The sequence below is a fragment of the Prorops nasuta genome, unplaced genomic scaffold (genome assembly GCF_024137725.1).
Source record: "Prorops nasuta isolate Cenicafe-Biocafe unplaced genomic scaffold, Cenicafe_Pnas_1.2 PNAS00006, whole genome shotgun sequence".
In the NCBI taxonomy this organism is placed as follows: Eukaryota; Metazoa; Arthropoda; class Insecta; order Hymenoptera; family Bethylidae; genus Prorops; species Prorops nasuta.
In genome coordinates, this window is record NW_027116803.1 from 716,495 (window position 1) to 738,238 (window position 21,744).

General features: G+C 29.3%; 3 protein-coding genes across 9 annotated transcripts; 1 reads left to right on the forward strand and 2 right to left on the reverse strand.

Moving 5' to 3' along the window:
• Window positions 1-1,530: 1,530 nt before the first annotated feature.
• Window positions 1,531-9,933, forward strand: alpha-Man-IIa (alpha-mannosidase 2). 3 transcript variants are annotated; one of them, XM_066728861.1, is made up of 9 exons: window positions 5,010-5,187; window positions 5,272-5,527; window positions 5,593-5,775; window positions 5,843-7,197; window positions 7,268-7,600; window positions 7,742-8,050; window positions 8,202-8,730; window positions 8,799-8,951; window positions 9,045-9,933. In XM_066728861.1, exons 3-9 carry the CDS (start codon window positions 5,647-5,649, stop codon window positions 9,627-9,629), a joined length of 3,393 nt encoding a protein of 1,130 aa, XP_066584958.1. In that variant the 5' UTR covers window positions 5,010-5,187; window positions 5,272-5,527; window positions 5,593-5,646; the 3' UTR covers window positions 9,630-9,933. The 3 variants fall into 3 exon arrangements, with proteins under 3 accessions (XP_066584960.1, XP_066584958.1, XP_066584959.1); XM_066728862.1 differs by having other exon boundaries at window positions 5,272-5,393; XM_066728863.1 differs by lacking the exons at window positions 5,010-5,187; window positions 5,272-5,527 and adding an exon at window positions 1,531-1,632.
• A 141-nt stretch (window positions 9,934-10,074) lies between these two features.
• Window positions 10,075-14,285, reverse strand: Naa40 (N-alpha-acetyltransferase 40). The gene is made up of 4 exons (XM_066728874.1): window positions 14,055-14,285; window positions 13,568-13,956; window positions 13,155-13,313; window positions 10,075-11,693 (listed from the first exon to the last, which is right to left on the reverse strand). The coding sequence occupies exons 1-4, from the start codon at window positions 14,061-14,063 to the stop codon at window positions 11,585-11,587; spliced, it is 666 nt and encodes a 221-aa protein (XP_066584971.1). The 5' UTR covers window positions 14,064-14,285; the 3' UTR covers window positions 10,075-11,584.
• Window positions 14,286-14,490: 205 nt separating this feature from the next.
• On the reverse strand, window positions 14,491-21,266 carry LOC136774085 (golgin subfamily A member 4-like). Of its 5 annotated transcripts, XM_066728171.1 has the most exons (11): window positions 21,167-21,266; window positions 20,532-20,873; window positions 20,235-20,464; window positions 20,041-20,125; window positions 19,631-19,800; window positions 19,207-19,548; window positions 15,903-19,125; window positions 15,513-15,829; window positions 15,329-15,364; window positions 14,933-15,235; window positions 14,491-14,845 (listed from the first exon to the last, which is right to left on the reverse strand). In XM_066728171.1, the coding sequence occupies exons 3-11, from the start codon at window positions 20,319-20,321 to the stop codon at window positions 14,822-14,824; spliced, it is 4,587 nt and encodes a 1,528-aa protein (XP_066584268.1). In that variant the 5' UTR covers window positions 20,322-20,464; window positions 20,532-20,873; window positions 21,167-21,266; the 3' UTR covers window positions 14,491-14,821. The 5 variants fall into 5 exon arrangements, with proteins under 5 accessions (XP_066584268.1, XP_066584270.1, XP_066584267.1 ...); XM_066728173.1 differs by having other exon boundaries at window positions 19,631-19,725; window positions 20,235-20,873; XM_066728170.1 differs by having other exon boundaries at window positions 20,235-20,873.
• Between the last annotated feature and the right edge of the window lie 478 nt (window positions 21,267-21,744).

A 21,744-nucleotide genomic window follows, 5' to 3' on the forward strand; every position in this document is an offset into this window, starting at 1 on the left:
GGAAAAAGATAGGATAATCCTTGCTGCTCGTTTGTGGATGTAAAACGATATTTAATTCGATCGCTGGATCTATCTTGAAAGATATTCAGCAAAGTGCGTAATTCTCAAGGTAATAGTTTTACACTATGCACGCACACAGATTTGCGATCGAGTTGCTCGTGGTAGACGAGAAGTTACGGTCGACTTCCGTTTCCGGTCTCCAACCGCGTACTCACTCGCACACTAGTTACAGCAGCGTACTTGTTACGCGAATAATAATGCGCAATGAGAATCCAGGAGTAAAACAATCCCTAGTATATCTCCTTTAAAAGAAATGTAACGATCGCTTTCCAATCGTTGTAGGTGACTTAGCTAACAACACTCTTCAAGGTCAACAATTTTGAGGTACAATGGAAATTGGCTCAAGTAGTTTCTAAATAAAGTGGAATTGATTTCTCTTCTTTCTGCGCGTATCAGCACAAGTACCTATTTTTCCTGATATTCTTGGGGTCGATCAATAAAATCCAATAGCCACAAGTGACTAATATATATATACGCAAGTATAAAATCTCTACGGAATCCATCGACTAATTTAATTATTTTATATTAATTCATTTCTCAGAAAATTCTGCAACTCTTCGCTACGCGTCACATGCAGGACGGAAAAGGAATTTAACAGTGCAAATAAAGGAGCATAAGTGTTTGTTCAACGTTTCCAATATATTTTCTAACAATTTTGTATATACAATGCCTGATTATTCCTAATAAATTCTGCTCTTTTTATATTCTACAGCTAATAAAATTAATTCTCTCTCGATGATTTTCGTCAATTTCACAAATATCTTTTGTACAATTGCATCGGGAACGGAATTATAACATGCACCGATCGATCGTTGCAACTTTTAACTTCCGGTCATGCATACGAGGTGAACAAACCCTCAGCGCGCTGTTGTAACATAACCTAAAACTAAAAATCTTAATGGTAATTTCTATTTAAAAATAAATTCAATTAATGACATACTCGAATTACCAAATTACCAACTGCAAGGACTAACATAATAAGATGCTTTCATTGGGGAAATCTCATGAACAAACATATTACATTATACATTGAATTCTTTCAAAATGGCTGCAGTCCAGGGAATTAACGTCACTAACTCACCAAATATTGCTTGCAATGTTTTTTGCTCTTAATTGAAGAGCGTCTCTTCTTTTTGCCAGATCCCACGTTGTTCTTTTCTTTATGAGGGGTCGAACAATTCGACTTGTTCGCCGGCATTTTGCAGAAAAATTTCTTCCCTCTTGCGGAGTCTGCTACTGGTCCAGCAACGAAGATAAATGCAACGATGCAACTGCGATAGATAAGCAGTTTAATGCACTGGATGTACAGTGCAGCAGCTGACGAAATGTGTGGTGTGGGTGATGATCATGCGCGTTACTCTGACAAAATGTCACCCAGTCTGATAGTCGCTCACCACGCCCATTCTCATCTCGAAGCTACATGCTGCAACTTGATCGGACTGATTCTGCTGCATCTGCGCCAGATACCGCCAGTCCAGTTACCTAATTCGCATGTGCTGAATTCAAATCTTCTTATTACACTCCACGTGTAATTCCATACAAAAAACAACTAAGATTAATTGATATTTATAAGTAAGAAAATAATTTATTTTGCTTCTCTAACGAATTACTAACAAGAAATTTTTAGTATACACTGAATACCTTTAAAATAGTTATCTTGAGTTCCAGTTTTTTAATTGGGTAAAATAAACTGCATTGTGTTAGTTGGGTAATTCTTATGATTCGATGAACTAACCTACCCCCCATTTATTCTTTTAAGTTAATTAATATAGCTTCATTGTCTCCTAGACTGCTGTGTAATATCTTGACACTGTAATGCGTTATATGAGTACAGAATCATTAAGGGTATTAATTGTAATTGTAAATCAACCGTATACTCTTTTACAAGTGTTTCTTGGCCTTCTTCAGTTTTCTTGATTAAACGGCTCTCTTTCGGAACCTTTGGAACAAAACATTTAAACAATAGGAAATGAGCTGCGCGGCGCGGAAAGTATTTTATCGGTAATACCGACTGCCTACAGTCTTACCAATTCTTCTTTACCGAGAATGTAGGTAGGAAAGGTGGGTAGGAGAATGACCTAAAGATAAAATGTCCTAACGATAAAATGACCTAAAAACGCTAACTTCACGTTGGTTAAAAGCCGGTATTGCAGATTACCGACCGAAACGTCCGAATTTCCTAAATTTGAGTAGCTGGCAACGCTGGACTGTCAAACGTCAGTAAATAGAGACAGAGGTTATGCACAGTAGGGAAAAATTCTGGACCTGTCAGATAAGTATTTTAAATGAATAAATGAAAATGAATGAATTACTTTGTGGGTATTTCTTACATTTTACAGAAGAGCTACGAGAGGAAACATTTAAAATATTATGATGTCATGGAAGATGAGGATGTATTCATAGAATTTGCTAAGCAACATATTTTGAAATATTTAAGAGCCGACCCACAATAGGATTATTTGTTATCCACACTGACAGTCTTTGGATAAACGAGAGAGAGAAGGTTATGCTGCTCGAATAATGTTAGGATATTAATACTGTGCCTGGATTGCATATTGCTGCCAAACAGTTTTTGCTTTAGCAACCTTCGTGTTGAATAATGCCTATAAAGAAGGCATGTTTTCAAGAGGTCTAGTATATAGGGGAGATCGTTTTTCTCGTGTAATTTTGGTAGTGAGTATAAACTTAAAACTTTTCAATCTGGAACAAGCTTATGCAGGATTAACGCAAATTACTTGTATAGTTATTTGAGCAAATAAATTATTTTTAGAAGCTCTATTAAACATATACCTTTTGCTTGGATATAATGTTATATGTTTTTTGTAGATTTGTTGAGAAGAAAAGATGTGAGATTACCTTTCGAACAGTCTTTGGAAACTGCAGAAGCTACCTGACAAATATGGTTGCAATCTCACTGAGGTAAAAGAATGAGATATCTTGGTGAATTTTGTAAAATACAATTCTATAGAAATGTCCCAGTTACTTTTGATAAGAAGAAAGACCAATTAATTTTATTGAAACAATCTGTGTATGTGCTATAATATTTATTACTTTTCTTAGATACAATGATGAAATAAATTTCTGATTGCCTGGCCTGTATTGTGGAGAACCTGATTCAGAAATAACTACTACTAGACTCGAGGAATCGAATATAAACCTTACTAGAAGAAATTGGAATATTAATGTAAAGCATTGCATGCTGTGCATTTCTCTCAAATAGAAATTATTCTTTCTATCATGATAAATACTTCATAATTTTAACTGAACTTTGTTAAATGACTGTTTCAATTTTTCATATTATTCTGTAGATTTCACAATTTACCTGATGGAAGAAAAATATGATTAGAGGAATTCTAAACTACTAATAGAAGCATTATAAATTTCCAGTGCTATTATTACACGAATTTCCTGAAATAGCTGCCTATAATTGGGGATATACAGAGTGTCCACATTTTAAATGTTGAAAAATCAGGAATTTTTGGTTCTAAAGTAATGACTTAAAAAGACCCTCGATTAAAAAATACATTTTGTGCATTAAGTGGAACTTAGAAGAGTGTTTGCAGATTAAATTTAAAAAACGCATGTTCCAATATTTATAATTGTGGTGTGGCAAATTTATGGTCAGATATATAAGAACCTTTGTGTCTTTTACCTTCATATATATCTGACCATAAATTTGCCACACCGCAATTATAAATATTGGAACATGCGTTTTTTAAATTTAATCTGCAAACACTCTTCTAAGTTCCACTTAATGCACAAAATGTATTTTTTAATCGAGGGTCTTTTTAAGTCATTACTTTAGAACCAAAAATTCCTGATTTTTCAACATTTAAAATGTGGACACTCTGTATATCCCCAATTATAGGCAGCTATTTCAGGAAATTCGTGTAATAATAGCACTGGAAATTTATAATGCTTCTATTAGTAGTTTAGAATTCCTCTAATCATATTTTTCTTCCATCAGGTAAATTGTGAAATCTACAGAATAATATGAAAAATTGAAACAGTCATTTAACAAAGTTCAGTTAAAATTATGAAGTATTTATCATGATAGAAAGAATAATTTCTATTTGAGAGAAATGCACAGCATGCAATGCTTTACATTAATATTCCAATTTCTTCTAGTAAGGTTTATATTCGATTCCTCGAGTCTAGTAGTAGTTATTTCTGAATCAGGTTCTCCACAATACAGGCCAGGCAATCAGAAATTTATTTCATCATTGTATCTAAGAAAAGTAATAAATATTATAGCACATACACAGATTGTTTCAATAAAATTAATTGGTCTTTCTTCTTATCAAAAGTAACTGGGACATTTCTATAGAATTGTATTTTACAAAATTCACCAAGATATCTCATTCTTTTACCTCAGTGAGATTGCAACCATATTTGTCAGGTAGCTTCTGCAGTTTCCAAAGACTGTTCGAAAGGTAATCTCACATCTTTTCTTCTCAACAAATCTACAAAAAACATATAACATTATATCCAAGCAAAAGGTATATGTTTAATAGAGCTTCTAAAAATAATTTATTTGCTCAAATAACTATACAAGTAATTTGCGTTAATCCTGCATAAGCTTGTTCCAGATTGAAAAGTTTTAAGTTTATACTCACTACCAAAATTACACGAGAAAAACGATCTCCCCTATATACTAGACCTCCTGAAAACATGCCTTCTTTATAGGCATTATTCAACACGAAGGTTGCTAAAGCAAAAACTGTTTGGCAGCAATATGCAATCCAGGCACAGTATTAATATCCTAACATTATTCGAGCAGCATAACCTTCTCTCTCTCGTTTATCCAAAGACTGTCAGTGTGGATAACAAATAATCCTATTGTGGGTCGGCTCTTAAATATTTCAAAATATGTTGCTTAGCAAATTCTATGAATACATCCTCATCTTCCATGACATCATAATATTTTAAATGTTTCCTCTCGTAGCTCTTCTGTAAAATGTAAGAAATACCCACAAAGTAATTCATTCATTTTCATTTATTCATTTAAAATACTTATCTGACAGGTCCAGAATTTTTCCCTACTGTGCATAACCTCTGTCTCTATTTACTGACGTTTGACAGTCCAGCGTTGCCAGCTACTCAAATTTAGGAAATTCGGACGTTTCGGTCGGTAATCTGCAATACCGGCTTTTAACCAACGTGAAGTTAGCGTTTTTAGGTCATTTTATCGTTAGGACATTTTATCTTTAGGTCATTCTCCTACCCACCGGTAGGAAATAATAGCTGGTGTCAATACTGCCGACTGACGATGGTTCATTGACTTCAAGTCGTTCAAGAGAACTTCAAAACTCAAACTTGCTTCAATCTAGAGTGTAATGAGTTTGAAGTGTACAAATTTTTATAAAATTAATGAGATTTGTAATTGTACTGAATGAACTCAATCTCTCTAAAATAATTTTAAGTGTCCGAAATAGAAGATATATATTTTAGTGTTCGCTATGTTACAGTAATGTTTATACTACTTATGTAAATATATCAATTTTAGGTTATAATTAATCTTTTATTTTTAAGTTTATGCAAATAGAAAATTATACATCAAGTCATTAGCCTGTTCAATTTTCCTAAATGAGAACTAGAAAGACAATTGCCATTTTCGGAGCAGGCTTAATTTTTGCATGCTGCGTAATGATTTATTTAATGATGGATTTAACCCTCTTTCCTCTTGGACATGGGACTAAACAATCTGTTAATGAAGTAAGTATATGACCCTTTAATGATTTATAATTGTAAGTAGCTTTGCAATTTTTATTATATTTTATAGAACCAGTGGGTACACTTTGAAAACCGTTTGGCAAGATTAGAAAAAGATATTAGCAGGCATCATGAAGTTATAAATGCTCTTCATGAGGTAGCCCAATATAACAATAGAGCTGTGCCTATGGTACATATAAAAAATAAAAGTCTTTTAAATTTCGATTATCATACTCAGTGGGACAAATCTTTGACCTGTAATTTCAATATGTCAAAAGTACCAAAAGTAGATATCCAAATGTTAGAACTATATCAACAGTTGGAATTTGACAATATAGATGGTGGTGTTTGGAAACAAGGATGGAATATTGAATATAATAAAGAGCAATGGCATCCAACTAGAAAACTGAAAGTTTTTGTTGTACCTCATTCGCATAATGATCCTGGATGGCTCTATACTTTTGAAAAATATTATAATCTTCAAACCAAAAATATATTAAATAACATGGTAAAAAAACTGGCAGAAAATAGAAAAAGAAAATTTATATGGGCTGAAATATCGTTTTTCAAACTTTGGTGGAAAGACCAAGATAAATCTACTCAAGATTCGGTTTATAGATTAATTCGTGATGGACAATTAGAATTTGTAGCAGGTGGTTGGGTTATGCCTGATGAGTCAGTATCACATTGGACAGCACAACTTACTCAACTAACAGAAGGACATCAGTGGCTAAAATATAATCTGGATTATGTTCCAAATTCTGGTTGGGCTATAGATCCATTTGGCCTATCACCTACTATGCCATATCTTCTTAAAGGAGCTGGATTAGAAAATTTGTTGATACAGAGAGTTCATTATTCAGTTAAAAAAAGATTGGCCAAACAAAAAAACCTTGAATTTCGCTGGAGACAATTATGGGACTCTGATGGCTCAACTGAATTGTTTACTCATTTAATGCCATTTTACAGCTATGATGTACCTCATACATGTGGGCCAGATCCAAAAATATGTTGTCAATTTGATTTCTTTAGACTCCCAAATTTAGGAGTAACTTGTCCATGGAATGTACCTCCCAAAACAATATCAAAAGGAAATGTAGCAGAAAGAGCACAGCTTCTTTTAGATCAATATCGAAAAAAGGCTCAATTGTTTAAAACTAATGTAGTATTAGCACCTTTAGGAGATGACTTTAGATATTCTCATGCTCTTGAATGGGATACTCAGTATACAAATTATCAAAAATTGTTTGATTATATGAATCAAAATAAAAATTTAAATGTAGAAATTCAATTTGGCACGCTAAGTGATTATTTTGATGCTATAAGAGAAAAGCATAATTTAAATGAATTTCCGACTCTATCAGGAGATTTCTTTACATATTCTGATAGAGATGATCATTATTGGAGTGGCTATTATACATCTAGGTAATTTAATTGTAATTTAATGTTCAAGTCAAACCATTTGTGTGATTTAAACTTGTTACATTTTTCATAGGCCATTCCATAAACGTCTTGATCGTGTTTTACTTGGTTCTTTGCGAGGCTCCGAAGCATTAGCGGCAATAGCATGGGCTAGCAATCAACTTGATGATCAATCTATTATGTCCCGTATAAGTACTGCAAGAGAATCACATTCCCTATTTCAGCATCACGACGGAGTTACCGGGACGGCCAGAGATAATGTGGTTATAGATTATGCACAAAAAATGATAGAAGCTTTAAAACATACCTCCCATGTTCTACAACAATCCATAGTTCACTTACTTAAGACTCAGCAAAATTTTCAAATTGATCCAGAAGCTATTTACTTTTCATTAGATGAGACTAGGTTTGAAACAAAAATAATAATTCTATTTAGTAAATATGTTTGAAAGTATTATAAGTGCTTTTTTAAGAAGTAAATGCCTAATTTTTATAGCTTTATATATATTGCTTTCAAGTACATCAAAAAACATTAATCTCTTTTTAGGTCACATCATACTAGCGTCGGTGAGAAATATTTGCTCAATCTTGGAGAAAGCTCGCCGCCAAGGAAAATTATTTTGTACAATTCCATGCCGAGAAGACGTATAAAAGTGCAAAATTTATTGGTTTCAACTCAATTCGTCAGAGTTACAGATCGAATGGGCCGACCAGTAAAATGTCAAATTTCTCCTATATGGGATGGCCCAGCAAGTTTAGTATCAACAAAGTTTGAATTATCTTTTGTTGTTACTGTACCTGGATTAGGCATGACTACATATATTATACATCCAGTTCATGGACAAACACTACCACGGTAATTTATTACAAGTAATGGATTACCTTATTATCAACAAGAATTTCTATTTAAAATTAATTTTCAATTAATTATTAATAAAGGAAAGCTTTAGATAAAAAATTATTAAAATTAGTTTTAATTCCAACAAATAATAAAATATATTTTTCAGAGATGTTTATGCGGCAAATATAACTATATTTAATACAAATAAACACATTTCACCTGTACCTGGATTCAATCCCATTCAGGTTCAACCTCAAAGTCAAGAATTTTCTATTGTTCAATATCAGGATTTATCAGCATCTTTTGGAAAATCTGGACTTTTAAAAGCTTTGAAAGTATCTAATATTACGTTTCCTGTACATCTGGAGTTTGTAAAGTATGGAACCAAAGGTGGAAATGAGAAAAGTGGAGCTTATTTATTTTTACCAGACAAACCTGAGCCAGACTTACTGTTCATTGACAATAAACGTATAGTTCATTTAGTAACCGGCCCTATTGTGTCCAAAGTTTTCATTGAATTACCTTATGTAAGACATACTTATACACTCTATAATTCTCCTGGGAGCGATGGAATTGGGTTGCAGATACTTAATGAAGTTGATATTACCGAAACACAAAATTTTGAGCTAGCAATGAGATTAAACACAGATATCAAATCCGGGGACCAGTTTTTTACAGATTTAAATGGTTTAAATGTATGTAGAATAAAAGTTTTTTCTCGTCTTCAATAATTCTTTGCATGTACATCAATATTTCATTACAGATGATTAAAAGACAACGGTTTCCAAAATTACCAACACAAGGAAATTATTATCCTATGGCAACTGGTGCTTATATTGAAGATAAGAGGGCAAGGTTCTCTATAATGAGCGCACAGCCTTTAGGAGTAGCTTCTTTAGCATCAGGACAGTTAGAAGTACGTATTATTAGTATAAATTTACAAAAATTAAAACTAATTGGATGTTCCTGATCGTTAATCGTTATTTTAATCTTAATCTACTTTTTATAGATAATGCAAGATAGAAGATTGATGCAGGATGATAACAGAGGTTTAAGTCAAGGAGTTACAGATAATTTATTAACAAATCATTTATTTACACTGATATTAGAAAGGAAGATAACCGATTGTCCTTCGTTTCCATCACCAAACCATCCTGGTGGGATGTTGTCGGTTCGCGCTTATTTAGCCTCGGAAGAAATGCTTCATCCAGTAGTAGCCATGCACCCTAGGGACTCATTAATATTTGAGCTGAATCCCGAATTTTCACCACTTCTTTACGACATTCCAGTAACTTTGAACATGGTAAGTTTACGAGTATTTCCTATTCCTGAAGGAGCTGGTAAAGGAATTGGTATGGTTATGCATAAGCCAGCGCTAGACTTTTGCTGGGGAGATACGTCTTTTTATAAACGCTTTAACATCTCTGACTCAGGAGAAATAAATTTGACTAAATTTCTTAATTACATGGAAGACTGGACGATAAGCAAAGCTCCTCTTACTTTTCATAATGTAGGCCCATCACTCAAGTCTCCCATTGTCAATTTGTGCCAACATCAATTACTGTCAGTTCTATTTCATAAAACTCAATCATAAAGTCGTAATAAAATATAATAACCACATTTTTGTATGAAATTGAAGCTAAAATATCGTATAAAGAATGATTAGATAATAATATTTTAATATTTCCAATGTATAAAGTTTCTTTATAGACTACAGAATGTAGTAGATTATCTTTATCCGTCGAATATCTCCAAATTGAGAGCGGCAGACAAATATTTATTATGAATGTTGTAGGATTTACAGGAAATATGTACACAGTGTCAATACAGTTTTTTTAATAATGTTTTAAAAATATAGTAAAGATTGCTTTGAATTTAAAAAAAAAAGTTCCTTTTTTTCTATCATCTACAGCACACTACAAGATCTCTTTAAAGTACTATATCGTTTAACCTAATGGTTTACGAGAATTATATAACTCTAAAATTGTACATAGATACGTATTTTGCATATATATGTATTCTCGTTTACACATATTATTTTAAAATTAAATATACTATAAAATATAGAATATTTCACTTTAGAAATTGAAAGTGATTCTTAAGTTATCTAAACAACGCTGCTTAAGGGAGGAAATACATATAATCGACAAAAGAGTCAATTTTTTTTTACTTTCAATAATTGTTTAATATGTTAGAGTTACACTGTCAAAAAATGCTTAAATGAAATTTAAACCCCTTTTAAAGTTGCTGCCTATGAGCGTAGCAAGCGCACGCTCAACTTGAATGTTTCTTAAAACTAAAAGAAGTTTACTCGAAATGAAAAATTTTTAATGTATTAAAATAAAATGACCTTTTTAAAAAACGAGTTTCGTAATTTTTTAAGTATTTTATAAATTTTTAGATTTATGCAAAGCGTGTTTGCACGTGAGGTAATAAAATCTTGGTATATTTATTAAAGATAATTTTATCAACTTTCATAGATTCCTATAGATTTTTAGTGTTCATTTCCAGCTACTACTGCTGTTAAAGTAATATTTTAACCAAATAAAAGTTCTGTAGGTATTACAGTAAATAATAATCATGGAAAAGTACAAATCAGTTAATGTAGTAACTTCTGTAAATATAATTCCTGAGAAACATGCACTTGACATGTATTTCCCCACTTAATGTCGTGCGACAATATTATTAAACGTAATGGAAACTACAATTTTTGTACAATAAATTGTTGTCTGCCATTTTCATTTTTTTTTAAATTCGGTTGGCACGGGTGGTCTAATAAGTGTATATATTCCCTAATATTTGTATACATAGCATACAGATATATTAAAGCCTTCGGCGCTTAAGATAGTTCATGCGGTAGATTCATCCCCTGTACACAACAATACATAGTCAAGATTTGTACTTAGAGAAACTACAATTATGTATGATATATGTTACATAAAGATGGATTTATAAGATACTTTTTCACTTGAGTTGAAGCTTTGTACCTTTGTGCATACGGCCCTCCGCCTCTATTAGACATGTTTTCAATTTGAAGGAAACAAATCTGTTATTTAATTGTATACTTGAAGATGAAATTTTCAAAAACAGTTTAAAATCAATAGAAACTAACATACTTCAACAGTGTAATGGTATTCAATGCAATCTAATGACCTACATTCTTTATATCATTTTTCAATTATTTTAATACAAAATTTACATTTTTAATTCTATTTTAAATTTATGAAAAGTCGTTTTAGTCGTAAAAGTATACTCTACAATTCACTATCTTAATTTCCATTGTTTTTTTAACTGTTTTTTAATATTTTATCATTAATTATTCATTTACATAATAGAATTCTGATTCCTCTAAATTTAAAGCATGTCTGACTAGTACAGTCTTAATATACCATATGAACTACCTTCATAGTTAAAAAGATAAAATATAAAAGTTATTTTTTAATTGAACCGATCATTTTAAGTAGATATTTATAAATTCAAAACTTTTACAACAGTAAAAAACTTGTCTCCTAAGCTCTATTGTAATTTATTATTATTTATTCAGTCTATTTAATTATCTATATAATTTTCAGTAGGTTTTAAAAACTTATTGCTCAGAATAATATAATCTAGTTGATTCCGTCCTGAAGTGGGAAGATTTGTATTGTCCAATCTGTAACTAAAAAAGCATATTCTCTGGTGAAAATATTACCATTATTACTTTCTTTTTTTTAATATTAATTTTAAATAACTGAGTTGGTTCATAAACATATTAAAATACAAATCTATGTGCAATTATATTACAATAGTTAAAGCAGAAGTCTGTTAACAATCAAATATCTTGAAAACTAGGTATATTAAAAAAAATTTATTAAGACATATTTGTAATATTTTAAAAATCTACTAAATGATTATATTGATTTAACTTTGATTGGGTTGTTTAAGGACACCTTGAGTTTTGTAAATAAAATTCATTATTTGTATTACCTATTTTTACAACAACTTTTAAGAATATTCCAGAACACTGCATTAATGTACCAAGAGACATAGCAGTCTTTTGATGGCAAATAATTTAACCCTTTGCATTCCATTGTTCCTATCAGAAGACATAATGCTGCCTGTGTGAAAACAGTGGAGTGCAAAGGGTTAAAAAGCCAATTACTCATATATGTGTATATACGTATTATTTGAAAATCAAATTCTCAACTGAAATGATACATTAGGATAGTTATTTTGAAAGGTCTAGAAATTAGTTACAAGTAATAAATATTTTGTTTCAAAAAATCAAGGTGATATTTGCATAATCTTAAATAATCCATTCAAAATTAAGTTAATAATACTACCTGAAAAATTTATAAAATTACTATCCATACATACTTAACATTTATTTTTTAAAATACTATGTTTGCATTCTTTTTATTCACACTATATAAATTATGAAAAATAACATAATTCAAGAATTCAATGCAACAAATTTTTTATCTAGAATACATTTATTCAGAAATAAGAGATATAGGTCATTAATTGAGATAAATTATCTATGAAAAGGTGAAACTGCTAGTTAATTAAATACTCATTTTATCATGTTGATTTCAAATAAGCTTTAACCAAAGATTTTTAAAAGAAAAATTAATTTTAAAGTCTTTTAACTCAAACTATAACATGATCTCTGATAAAATAACTCCATTTTAAATGAGTTAATAGATTCTAATGAAAGTTTTAATAACAATGCACTTGTAACTATTAATATAACTTACGTCATTAGTGAAATTTAGAATTTGCTATTAGCATAGTACTATATTAATTATATTTTTTGTCTGCAAATTTAAGTTTAAGCTATGGATCAGCTGTGAAAATTTTAATTATAATCAAATAATATTATATCACACAACATTCCTTTAAGCTTCTATTAAAAATATTGAATAAGTATATTATATTAAGTAATTTTTATTAAATCTTAAATACAAATATTTAATATGTAATTAAGATGATTATGTTACAAAACACTATTTTTTTAGAACTAGTTCCATGAATAAATTAATGGTAAAGTGAGGTACATTGCTTTATGTACTTAAAGAAATGCATTTATTGCAATTAAAATAAATTATAATACACTTTTTAATGTGTTATAATAACTTACCCAAGACTTCTGAAAAATAATACTGCATTTGGATTATGCATAAATACTGTCAATACAACCTTTTTCATTTTATTGTGATATGCCATAGATTCCAAAGCATACATCATAAATCTTCCTAGTCCTTTTCTTCTAATTTCTGGCTCTAATTGCAATTCGTAACTGGTGTAAAATAATAATAATGTCATAAATGATTATTAATTTATTCATTATGTGCATACCTTCACATTGACATTAAAGTATTAATGTGTATTGGTATGAGTACTATCAGCTCTACTTATCAGTAATTTTTGTAGAACCTTTTTTGTATTTGTATACAATCATACATTGTCACTTCATTGTTAATATGTTAGTTTGCACATAGTGAATAATATTATTCCCATAATTTGAAAATTTCCTATATGTAGTATATATACCAGTATAAAACTTCTACCCCTGCATCTAAATCAAATCGAAAATGGGAAAATCCCACATATTTTCCATCGCAAGTAGCAAGTAAATACTGGGCTGGCTCTTCTGTCAATTCTTCCTTTTTCTCTTCAGCATTCCATCCCCATTTTGATTGTTCATATTTCTTTTTCATATTTCGATCCATTATATCAAGTATCCATGCCAAACATTCAGCATCTGCATCTTTGGCTTTGATAACTTTAAGATGTATCTCAAAGCCATCTTTAGTTACATAAGTATGAAAAGCTTCTAAACTAGCTAGTGGATCAGCAATGGCATTTGCTCTTTCTACAAGTGTCTCTGACAAGGCTGCTTTTTCAGCTTGCAATTGACGTCTGGTTTTCCTAGCTTGTTTCTATTCAAATAAATAATATAAAAATAATAATCAAAGAGCCTTTATAAGACAAATAATTCTTAAATTATTATTTTACACATAAAGTAAAAATGCAATACCTTCATCATGTTGTGTTGCTCTATATAACTTAGGTTAGATTGTTTTAATGATAATGCATTTAAGAAAACAATTTAAACTAATAAATGGTCTCACTCATTAATAATTAAACAATTTTATTTTTTCCAGACAGCTCATATTAGTGTTTGCAAAAAATAATAAGTTATCTTTTCTAAGGAACTTTTAAAATATGTAATAATATACCCGCGCGAAAATTCTTGTAATTTCGTAGCCTTCACTCACGCATGCGCTCTACTCATAAATAAAACGACTAGAATTACGATAAATAAATATTTTCTTTTTAAAGAGAATAGGATTTTTATTTCTCCGCCAATTTATTAATTTTTAAGAAATTTTTATATATACAAAAACTTATTTATAATTAAGTATAAATCAATATATAATTACAGTAATGTTTTACAATGTTCTCATTATCTATACTATATATTAATAAATCTATATAAAAGTCAGTAACAGCATATATATATATAATAATAGAAATATTTTCATCCAGTAATATAAAAGAGAATGTTTCCTTCGTTTTTTTCTAAATATATTTAATATGTTTTAAGTAAAAAATATTTTATTAAATTGCATATCGTAGCACTGTTGTCTACCTTTGACATTAAAATAATCATTAAGAAAAGCTAATTAATTACATAAATAAATAATCCTTCATTATCTTACATATTTTTGTACAATATTTTCACTCATTTTTAAAAATGTATAATATTTATATTTATATGCATGTGTATATAACTTCTTTACCCTAAGAAAGTCCTAGTGAACCAAGCTGGAAAATAATGGACTGTGAGTATAATGATCTTATTTTCAAATTAACGTCCTATAAAATTTATAAAGAATTAATTATACATCTCACCAATGTTAATTTATCTTCTTCCTTTTTGAGTACTTTTATAGTTTGTTCTTGATCAAACTTTACAACAGCTGCAATAACTCTAGCAAGTACCATTGTTTCTCTTCCCATCATGTATTCAAAGAGAATATTTCTAAGGTACTCAATTTCAGTAGAATCGTCTAAAGTATCATGTTTAAATCTGACTAATTTTCTGAGCTCATCTAGCTCCTGTCTTTGAGATATTAAAGTCTGTTGAAGAGTATGAAAAGAGCCAGTATTAGTTTCTATTGCCGCCATTGCTACACGTGATGTACTTTCCAAATCCTATGAAAATAATATAGTTAAATTAATATGTCATGAAAATAAGAGTTAAGTGATGATGGTAAAATAATAATAAAACTTAAAATAGAAGCTAACCATTGTATCTTTATATGCTGTAGGTAGGGATTCATCCTAAAATATAATAAAATAAAAATAAAATTTAAAAACAATGAAATCAGTAAGAAATAAAAATAAATATGTTAAAGAACACATTCTAATAACATTAAACGAGAAATATACATAAAAAAAAGTTATAATATTTACAAGTGTTTTAGCTTACTTTTCTCTCATTTTGCCATTCTTTTGTTAATTCACTAATTTCATTTTCATGATCACTTGAAAGTTTTTCTGTTTTCTGTTTCATAATTGATCTCCACTTTTCTTCAATGTCTTTAATCTCAGTGGTATGTTCTCTCTTTATATTATCCATTAAAGTTTTAAGCATCTCTACTTCCTTTTGTAGCTTGGCAACTACCTCCTTTTTTTCTGTAATAAGGCATTCAATTTGTTCGGATTTTGTTGTTAATTCTATCTGATAGTCCTTTAATTGCTCCTTATATTGATGAATTAAATTTGATTCATAATTTTGTTGATGTTCTAAAAGAGTAAGAATAAATTAATGAAATAATTTTATATATTTAATTTTTAAATGTAAAGAAAGGAGACAAACCAAAACGTTTTTCCAATGCAGCTTGGAGTTCCTTTTCTTTATCATGTAGCTGAGCCTGGAATTCTTTTACGAGCTGTTTTAGCCTCATGCTTTGCTCCTGCTCATTGGTTTCTAAATCTTCTTTAAACTTATGTGCTTTATTCTTTAATTCATCATTAACCATGTGCATATGTGTTTCTTTTGCCTGAAATGTTATTAGGGCTTCGTCTAACTGAGCTTCTAGTCTTTTCTTTTCGTCTTCCAGTTCATTAGCTTTTTCAATCAGTTTATAATCCAAATTTGATTTTTTATATGACTCATCCAAATCATCTTGTAATTTTTTGTTTGAAGTTTTTAATGACTCTATCTCTGATTGCTGTTGACTGATTTTTTTTTCAAATTCTACTAAAGAATTATTTGATTGATCCATTTCTTCAGCTTTTTCTGAAAATTGTCTATTAATATCTTGCAATTGTTTATCTTTATCACTTAGTTCATTTTTTAAAGCCACTGTTTCAGAAAGCAATGATTGTTTTTCTTCTGTAAGAACTGATATCTGGGATAACAAATTATTTTCTATACAGTTTTTATCAGTATTCAATGTATCAATTTCTTTATCTATATGATTTTTTAAGTCCATGATTTCAGTAACTAAAGATTTTTTTTCTTCTATGAGGTCTGCTACTTGTGATGACAATGTTGCTTCGATTAAATTTTTCTTTGCACTCAAATCACTTATTTTTTCATTTAATATGTTATTATTCATTTCTACACTCTCTAAACTGGCTATTTTAGATTCTAATGTGGTAATGTGAGATTGTAGCTTCTTCAAAAGTAAATTAGAATCTTCAAGCTTTTTACTTTGTATAGTATAAGTTTCTTGAAGATCCATTAACTTTTTATTTTCTGATTTTAAAATCTGGTAATCAAAAATTTGCTGCTTCAAATCATCAATTTCTACTATCAATTCATTTTCTTTTTCTATATTACTTAATTTATTAAGATGATTTGTAAGATCATCAATAGTTAATGTACAAGCTTCTAATTTGCTTTTAGTATTAGACAAAGAACTGTTTAAATTTAAAACCTCATTGTTTAAATCCTCATTTTCTTTTTTTAATATTTCATTACTTTTACACAACTTGTTTTCACGTTCTTTAAATTCATTCATTTGTACGTTTAAGTCCATAGATATTGAACGAAATTCATTGGCTTCTTCGAGTTGTTGAGAAAGACTTTGTATTTTGTTTAATTGATCACCTAGTTCATGTTCATAATTATTAATTGTTTTTTGCAGTTTTATTATTTCTTGCTCATATTTTTCTTTAATATTTTCATATTTGCTCATTTTTGCTTTCAATATATCATCTTTTTCACTAAGACTTTCATTGAATGATTTTAATTTTTCATTAAGAGTATCATTTTCCAAAATTATAATATTTTTCACCTCTTCTAATTGTTTTACTGTTGTAGACAGAGATAAAATTTCACTTTTTAATACAGCAACATTATCATTTTCTTTTTTCAGCATTATAATTTCCTCCTTAGCATTCTTTAAATCACTAAATATGGTTTCATTTTCTGTTTTGAGATTTAAAGCTTGAATCTCTAATTTCTGTGTCAACTTATTATTTTTTTCATTAATTTCTTCTACCTTTTCTAATAATAAATTTTTTTCAATTAGAATTTCTTGTATATATTGGTTTGATTTATTTAAATCAGTGGTTACTTTTTCATGCTTTTCTAGTAATGTTTGATAATCTTGATTCAATGTTGCTATATTATTTAAATATTTTTCTATTGATTGCTTATAATTGTCAGATTCTTTATTTATATTATCTAATAAGTGTTGTGTATTCGTATATTTTTCTAAAAGAGATTTGAAATCAAGGTCTTTTTTGTTACACTGCTCTTGGAGACTCGTCAGCTGCGATTTTAAGTTTAATATTTCTCCTTCCTGTTCTTCATATTTGGCATTGTTTGATTTTAATGACTCAACGATTTCCATCGCATCATTGTACATTTGTTGCGTTTCGTTCAGCTGACTTGATAAACTGTTCATATTAGCTTCAACATTTTTTAATTCATTTATTTGTACTTGTAATTCTTGGTTCATACACTCAACATTTGCTAATACATCTAATTTCTCTTTCATTTTCTTTAAATCATCTAACGCTCGACCGGCTTCTTGATAGCAGTCTTCTAACTCTTGTATTTTAAGCTGAAGATTATTATTTTCTGCCTCTAATTTACTATTTCTTATTTCAAGCTCATTCTGTAAAACAAGCCTGTTTCTTACTTCTTTCATTTCTTCTTTGTATTCTTCAATTTCTTTTTCTAACTTAGATTTCTGCTCTACAGTATCATTTAATTGTTTTTCCAGTTCAAATTCATTTGATTTGTCTTTAATTTCAGTGGATATTCTTTGTTGTAATTCATTAATTTCTTCATGTTGTGTGATTATTTCTTCCTTTGCATCTTTAAGCATTATTTTATGCTCCTCTAACTCTGAGCATAGTGACATATAATTCTCTTCTTTTTGTATAAGCTTATTCCTTGATTCATCAAGCTCAGTTTTTAGACTTTGCACCAATGAATTGAGATACTCTACTTTTTTGGTTGCTATTTCTAATTTTTCCACAAGATCTTCATCTTTTTGTAACTCACATTGTACAAATTGAGTAACTAGTGATTTATTTGTAGCCAAATCCCTTTTCTCTATTTCTGCTTTATATTTCGTTACTACCTCATTTAATTCATCATTAAGCTTCTTAATTTGTTCTTCTTTCCCTTCAAGTTCTCTATGCACAGAAAGTTTATTTTCAGCTAACGATATCACAGACTCCTCTTCACGCTTTTTCATTATAATTATTTGCTCTCTTAACTCTTTTACTTCCTTCATAATTGCATCATGTTTCTCTTGTAAATTATCTAATTCTTTTGTACTTAATTCTCTAAACTCTTTATATTCATGTTTTATTATATCTCTTTCTTGAGTTAATTCAATACACTTTTCTTTATTCTTCTTTAAAGAATCTTTACACTTTAAAACAAGAATTTCTAATTTTTTTACTTTTTCTTTTAACTGTGCATTTTCTGTGGAAATGACAAAAGTATTATCCTGATTAGCACTGGCCTCGTTATTTAAATCTATAAGATCAGCCTTTTGATTTATAGGTTCATTTTGAATGTCTGCATTTGCTGTATTTTCTGCACTAGAGCCACTTAATTGCAATAGTTTTATCTGTAATACATATACGTTCATATGTCATGTAAAGTATATATTCATATAAAAAGAAAACCTATTTTTTTCAAGTTATATTACCTTTGTGTTTAGTGTATTAATTACATGATCCTTCTCTTCTATGTCATTTCTAAGCACTTCTTCTAAATGTGCTTTGGCCTGTTGCTCAAGCTGACATTGTTCCTTCAAATCAGCAACTCTTCTTAAAACTTTATCTTGTGTTTCTACTAAAACAGCTTCTAGTTTTACATTAGCTCTTTCCAAATCCCTGTAATGTGTTGCTAAATCCATAAATCTACCTCGATACTTATTATATTTGGCTTGCATTTTAAGATAAGCTGAATATAGTTGATCTTTTGAAACTCTGTCTAATTGTGCACTAATATTATCATCTATCTCACTAGCAGACTGATCCATGTCTGACTGAAAATTTGTAAAAATAATATAATTATAATTTTTAAAAGAATGACTAATTTATTTTATAATTATAAACTTTTCAAATTACCTGTAGATGATATACATTAGATGGACTTTCATAAGCAGGAAATAAGGATGCTGTATCACTAGTAAGACTAGTTACTGATGATGTTCGAGAAACTTCTATGGAATTTGATATAGGTGACATTAGATCAACATTATGAAAACCTTGTTTCATTGGGCTATTCTTAGGCGTTTCTATAAAATTTGCTCTATTTATAAATTTATGTGATTTACCTAACAGCTTAATTTAACTAATTTAAAAATACAGATACAAGAAAAATATTATATTTACTATTTATTTGTTATATTAATAAATTGTTCGTTTTAGCTGTTCCCTTTATACTTTTCATATATTGATCTTTTTTCTTCATACAAGTTCATACAATGTAAAAATTATATAAAGTACAGTTAAAACAAACAAGCCATGTATCTTACCACATTCCTCGGTTAATCGAAAATTATCATTTGATTGTGACAAATCTTGAATTGAGCTATTGGATGGCGCAGGTGACACCACCGCCTGTATGTTAAGGAAAGTTTGACTTTTATTTAATGTATAATTATTTAAAAAATTTAAGATATAAACTTTCTCAAAATCTGTAAATTTGAAATGTCAAATTTCTTGGTACCTGTGCCAATTGCTGCATACTCGCCTGTAATCTAGCAGGCGATTGTTTCATTTCTTCTGCTAGTTTGTCTTTAAATTTTTTGAACATATTTAAAAAATGTTAGCACTAGCGTAACAGCGATAATATTGTATTAAAGAGTTTTTATTTAATACAATTAGGTTGGAATTAAGAAATGTATGATTGTGTTGTCAAAATATTTCTGTTTCGTTCAATACATGAATGACCGTAATCTGGAAGACATCCTTTTTAACTATCATTTATATTCATCATTTTAATACAAAACAATATATTACCGACTTTGTTAAATATAAAATGCTAAAAAATAGATTTTCAATTTTATGTCTTCTAACTCTTCTATCTTTATGCAACATTTCTTGTATATTGATAACGTCATCACCGCACACGTTATGTTTGAAGAACTGAAGCAGTGCTACCACTGCTACCACTTGCCAGCCATATATGTATGTATAGTGTATACCTATTGATGAAAAAGATTTTCCCTCAACAAACAGTTTGATTTTTATTTTTCCATAAGAGAATAAAAACTGCATGATTGGATATGCGTTTTTCTCTTTATATGTTAGATATCTTTTCAGAACTAGAGGATCGATTAATTCGATTGCTTCTCTTGTAAAAATCCTATAATATATTTTTCATTATTAATTTTCAAAGTCAATAACAGATATGTGTAAAGGAAATGTTTATCTCGTTAACTGTAAGGGCCTGTTAAGACAATCACAGAAAAGTATCGAAGTTTTCCAATATTTTTTTTAATATACATACAATATCAATATATGAATTTAAAATTCGTCTATACAACCTGAGTCTAGTAACTTTTAATTCGTCAAATAACTTTGACACATTTCTGTGATCGTCTAAAATCTAAACAGGCTTTACAATTTTTTACATAGGATAAAATCTTTTCGAAGCACCTTATTTTTATTTTTTCATTCAAAGTGAAATTACTCATAAAATGTATATCCATTGGAATTACGTACATACATTAGAATTATATTTCAGCTCTGTAGCGTCATAAGTGCCACCCTATAATGTATATATACTATAATAAGTATATTAAATTTTTTATAATTGACAAAATGTCGCATACTTAAAAAAAACGACAAACAATTACATATATTTAATACTGAAAAATTACATCAGGTTAAGATTGTTGAGTATGTGTATTTTGAAAAATCGTATTATAAGGGTTTTGTAATAATAGTATTTAAAAATTTACGCGATTATTTAACAAAAAAATATTTGATTGTCATATAAAAATAAAAAAAATACAGTACGCGATAATATATATAAATAGAATTAAATTCCAAATGAAATTTGGTTCGTGTACTCGTACAGATGTCAATTTTATAATATGAAAAATATATAACTGTCAGATCGCTTTAAGAAATAAAAAATATTCAATTAAAATTCATTCTATTTTGTGATTGTTGCTTGAGTACGATGTTGTATGCTCCAGAGTCCAGAATCCAGTCAGAGATATCCTGATATC

What these genes read in the sequence shown, in the direction of transcription:
- LOC136774085 (XM_066728171.1), bottom strand. Translation starts at nt 20,321, where the DNA reads ATGTTCAAAAAATTTAAAGACAAACTAGCAGAAGAAATGAAACAATCG. An exon ending in CAGCATATAAAGATACAATG is followed by an intron (nt 15,236 to 15,328) that starts GTTAGCTTCTAT and finishes TTATTTTCATAG; the next exon opens with GATTTGGAAAGTACATCACG. An exon ending in AAGAAGATAAATTAACATTG is followed by an intron (nt 14,846 to 14,932) that starts GTGAGATGTATA and finishes ATTATTTTCCAG; the next exon opens with CTTGGTTCACTAGGACTTTC.
- alpha-Man-IIa (XM_066728863.1), top strand. Translation starts at nt 5,647, where the DNA reads ATGAGAACTAGAAAGACAATTGCCATTTTCGGAGCAGGCTTAATTTTT. An exon ending in CATGGACAAACACTACCACG is followed by an intron (nt 8,051 to 8,201) that starts GTAATTTATTAC and finishes TATATTTTTCAG; the next exon opens with AGATGTTTATGCGGCAAATA. An exon ending in CAGATTTAAATGGTTTAAAT is followed by an intron (nt 8,731 to 8,798) that starts GTATGTAGAATA and finishes ATTTCATTACAG; the next exon opens with ATGATTAAAAGACAACGGTT.
- Naa40 (XM_066728874.1), bottom strand. An exon ending in GGGGTAGAAGTTTTATACTG is followed by an intron (nt 13,314 to 13,567) that starts GTATATATACTA and finishes ATTTTACACCAG; the next exon opens with TTACGAATTGCAATTAGAGC. An exon ending in TTATTTTTCAGAAGTCTTGG is followed by an intron (nt 11,694 to 13,154) that starts GTAAGTTATTAT and finishes ATGCTTTTTTAG; the next exon opens with TTACAGATTGGACAATACAA.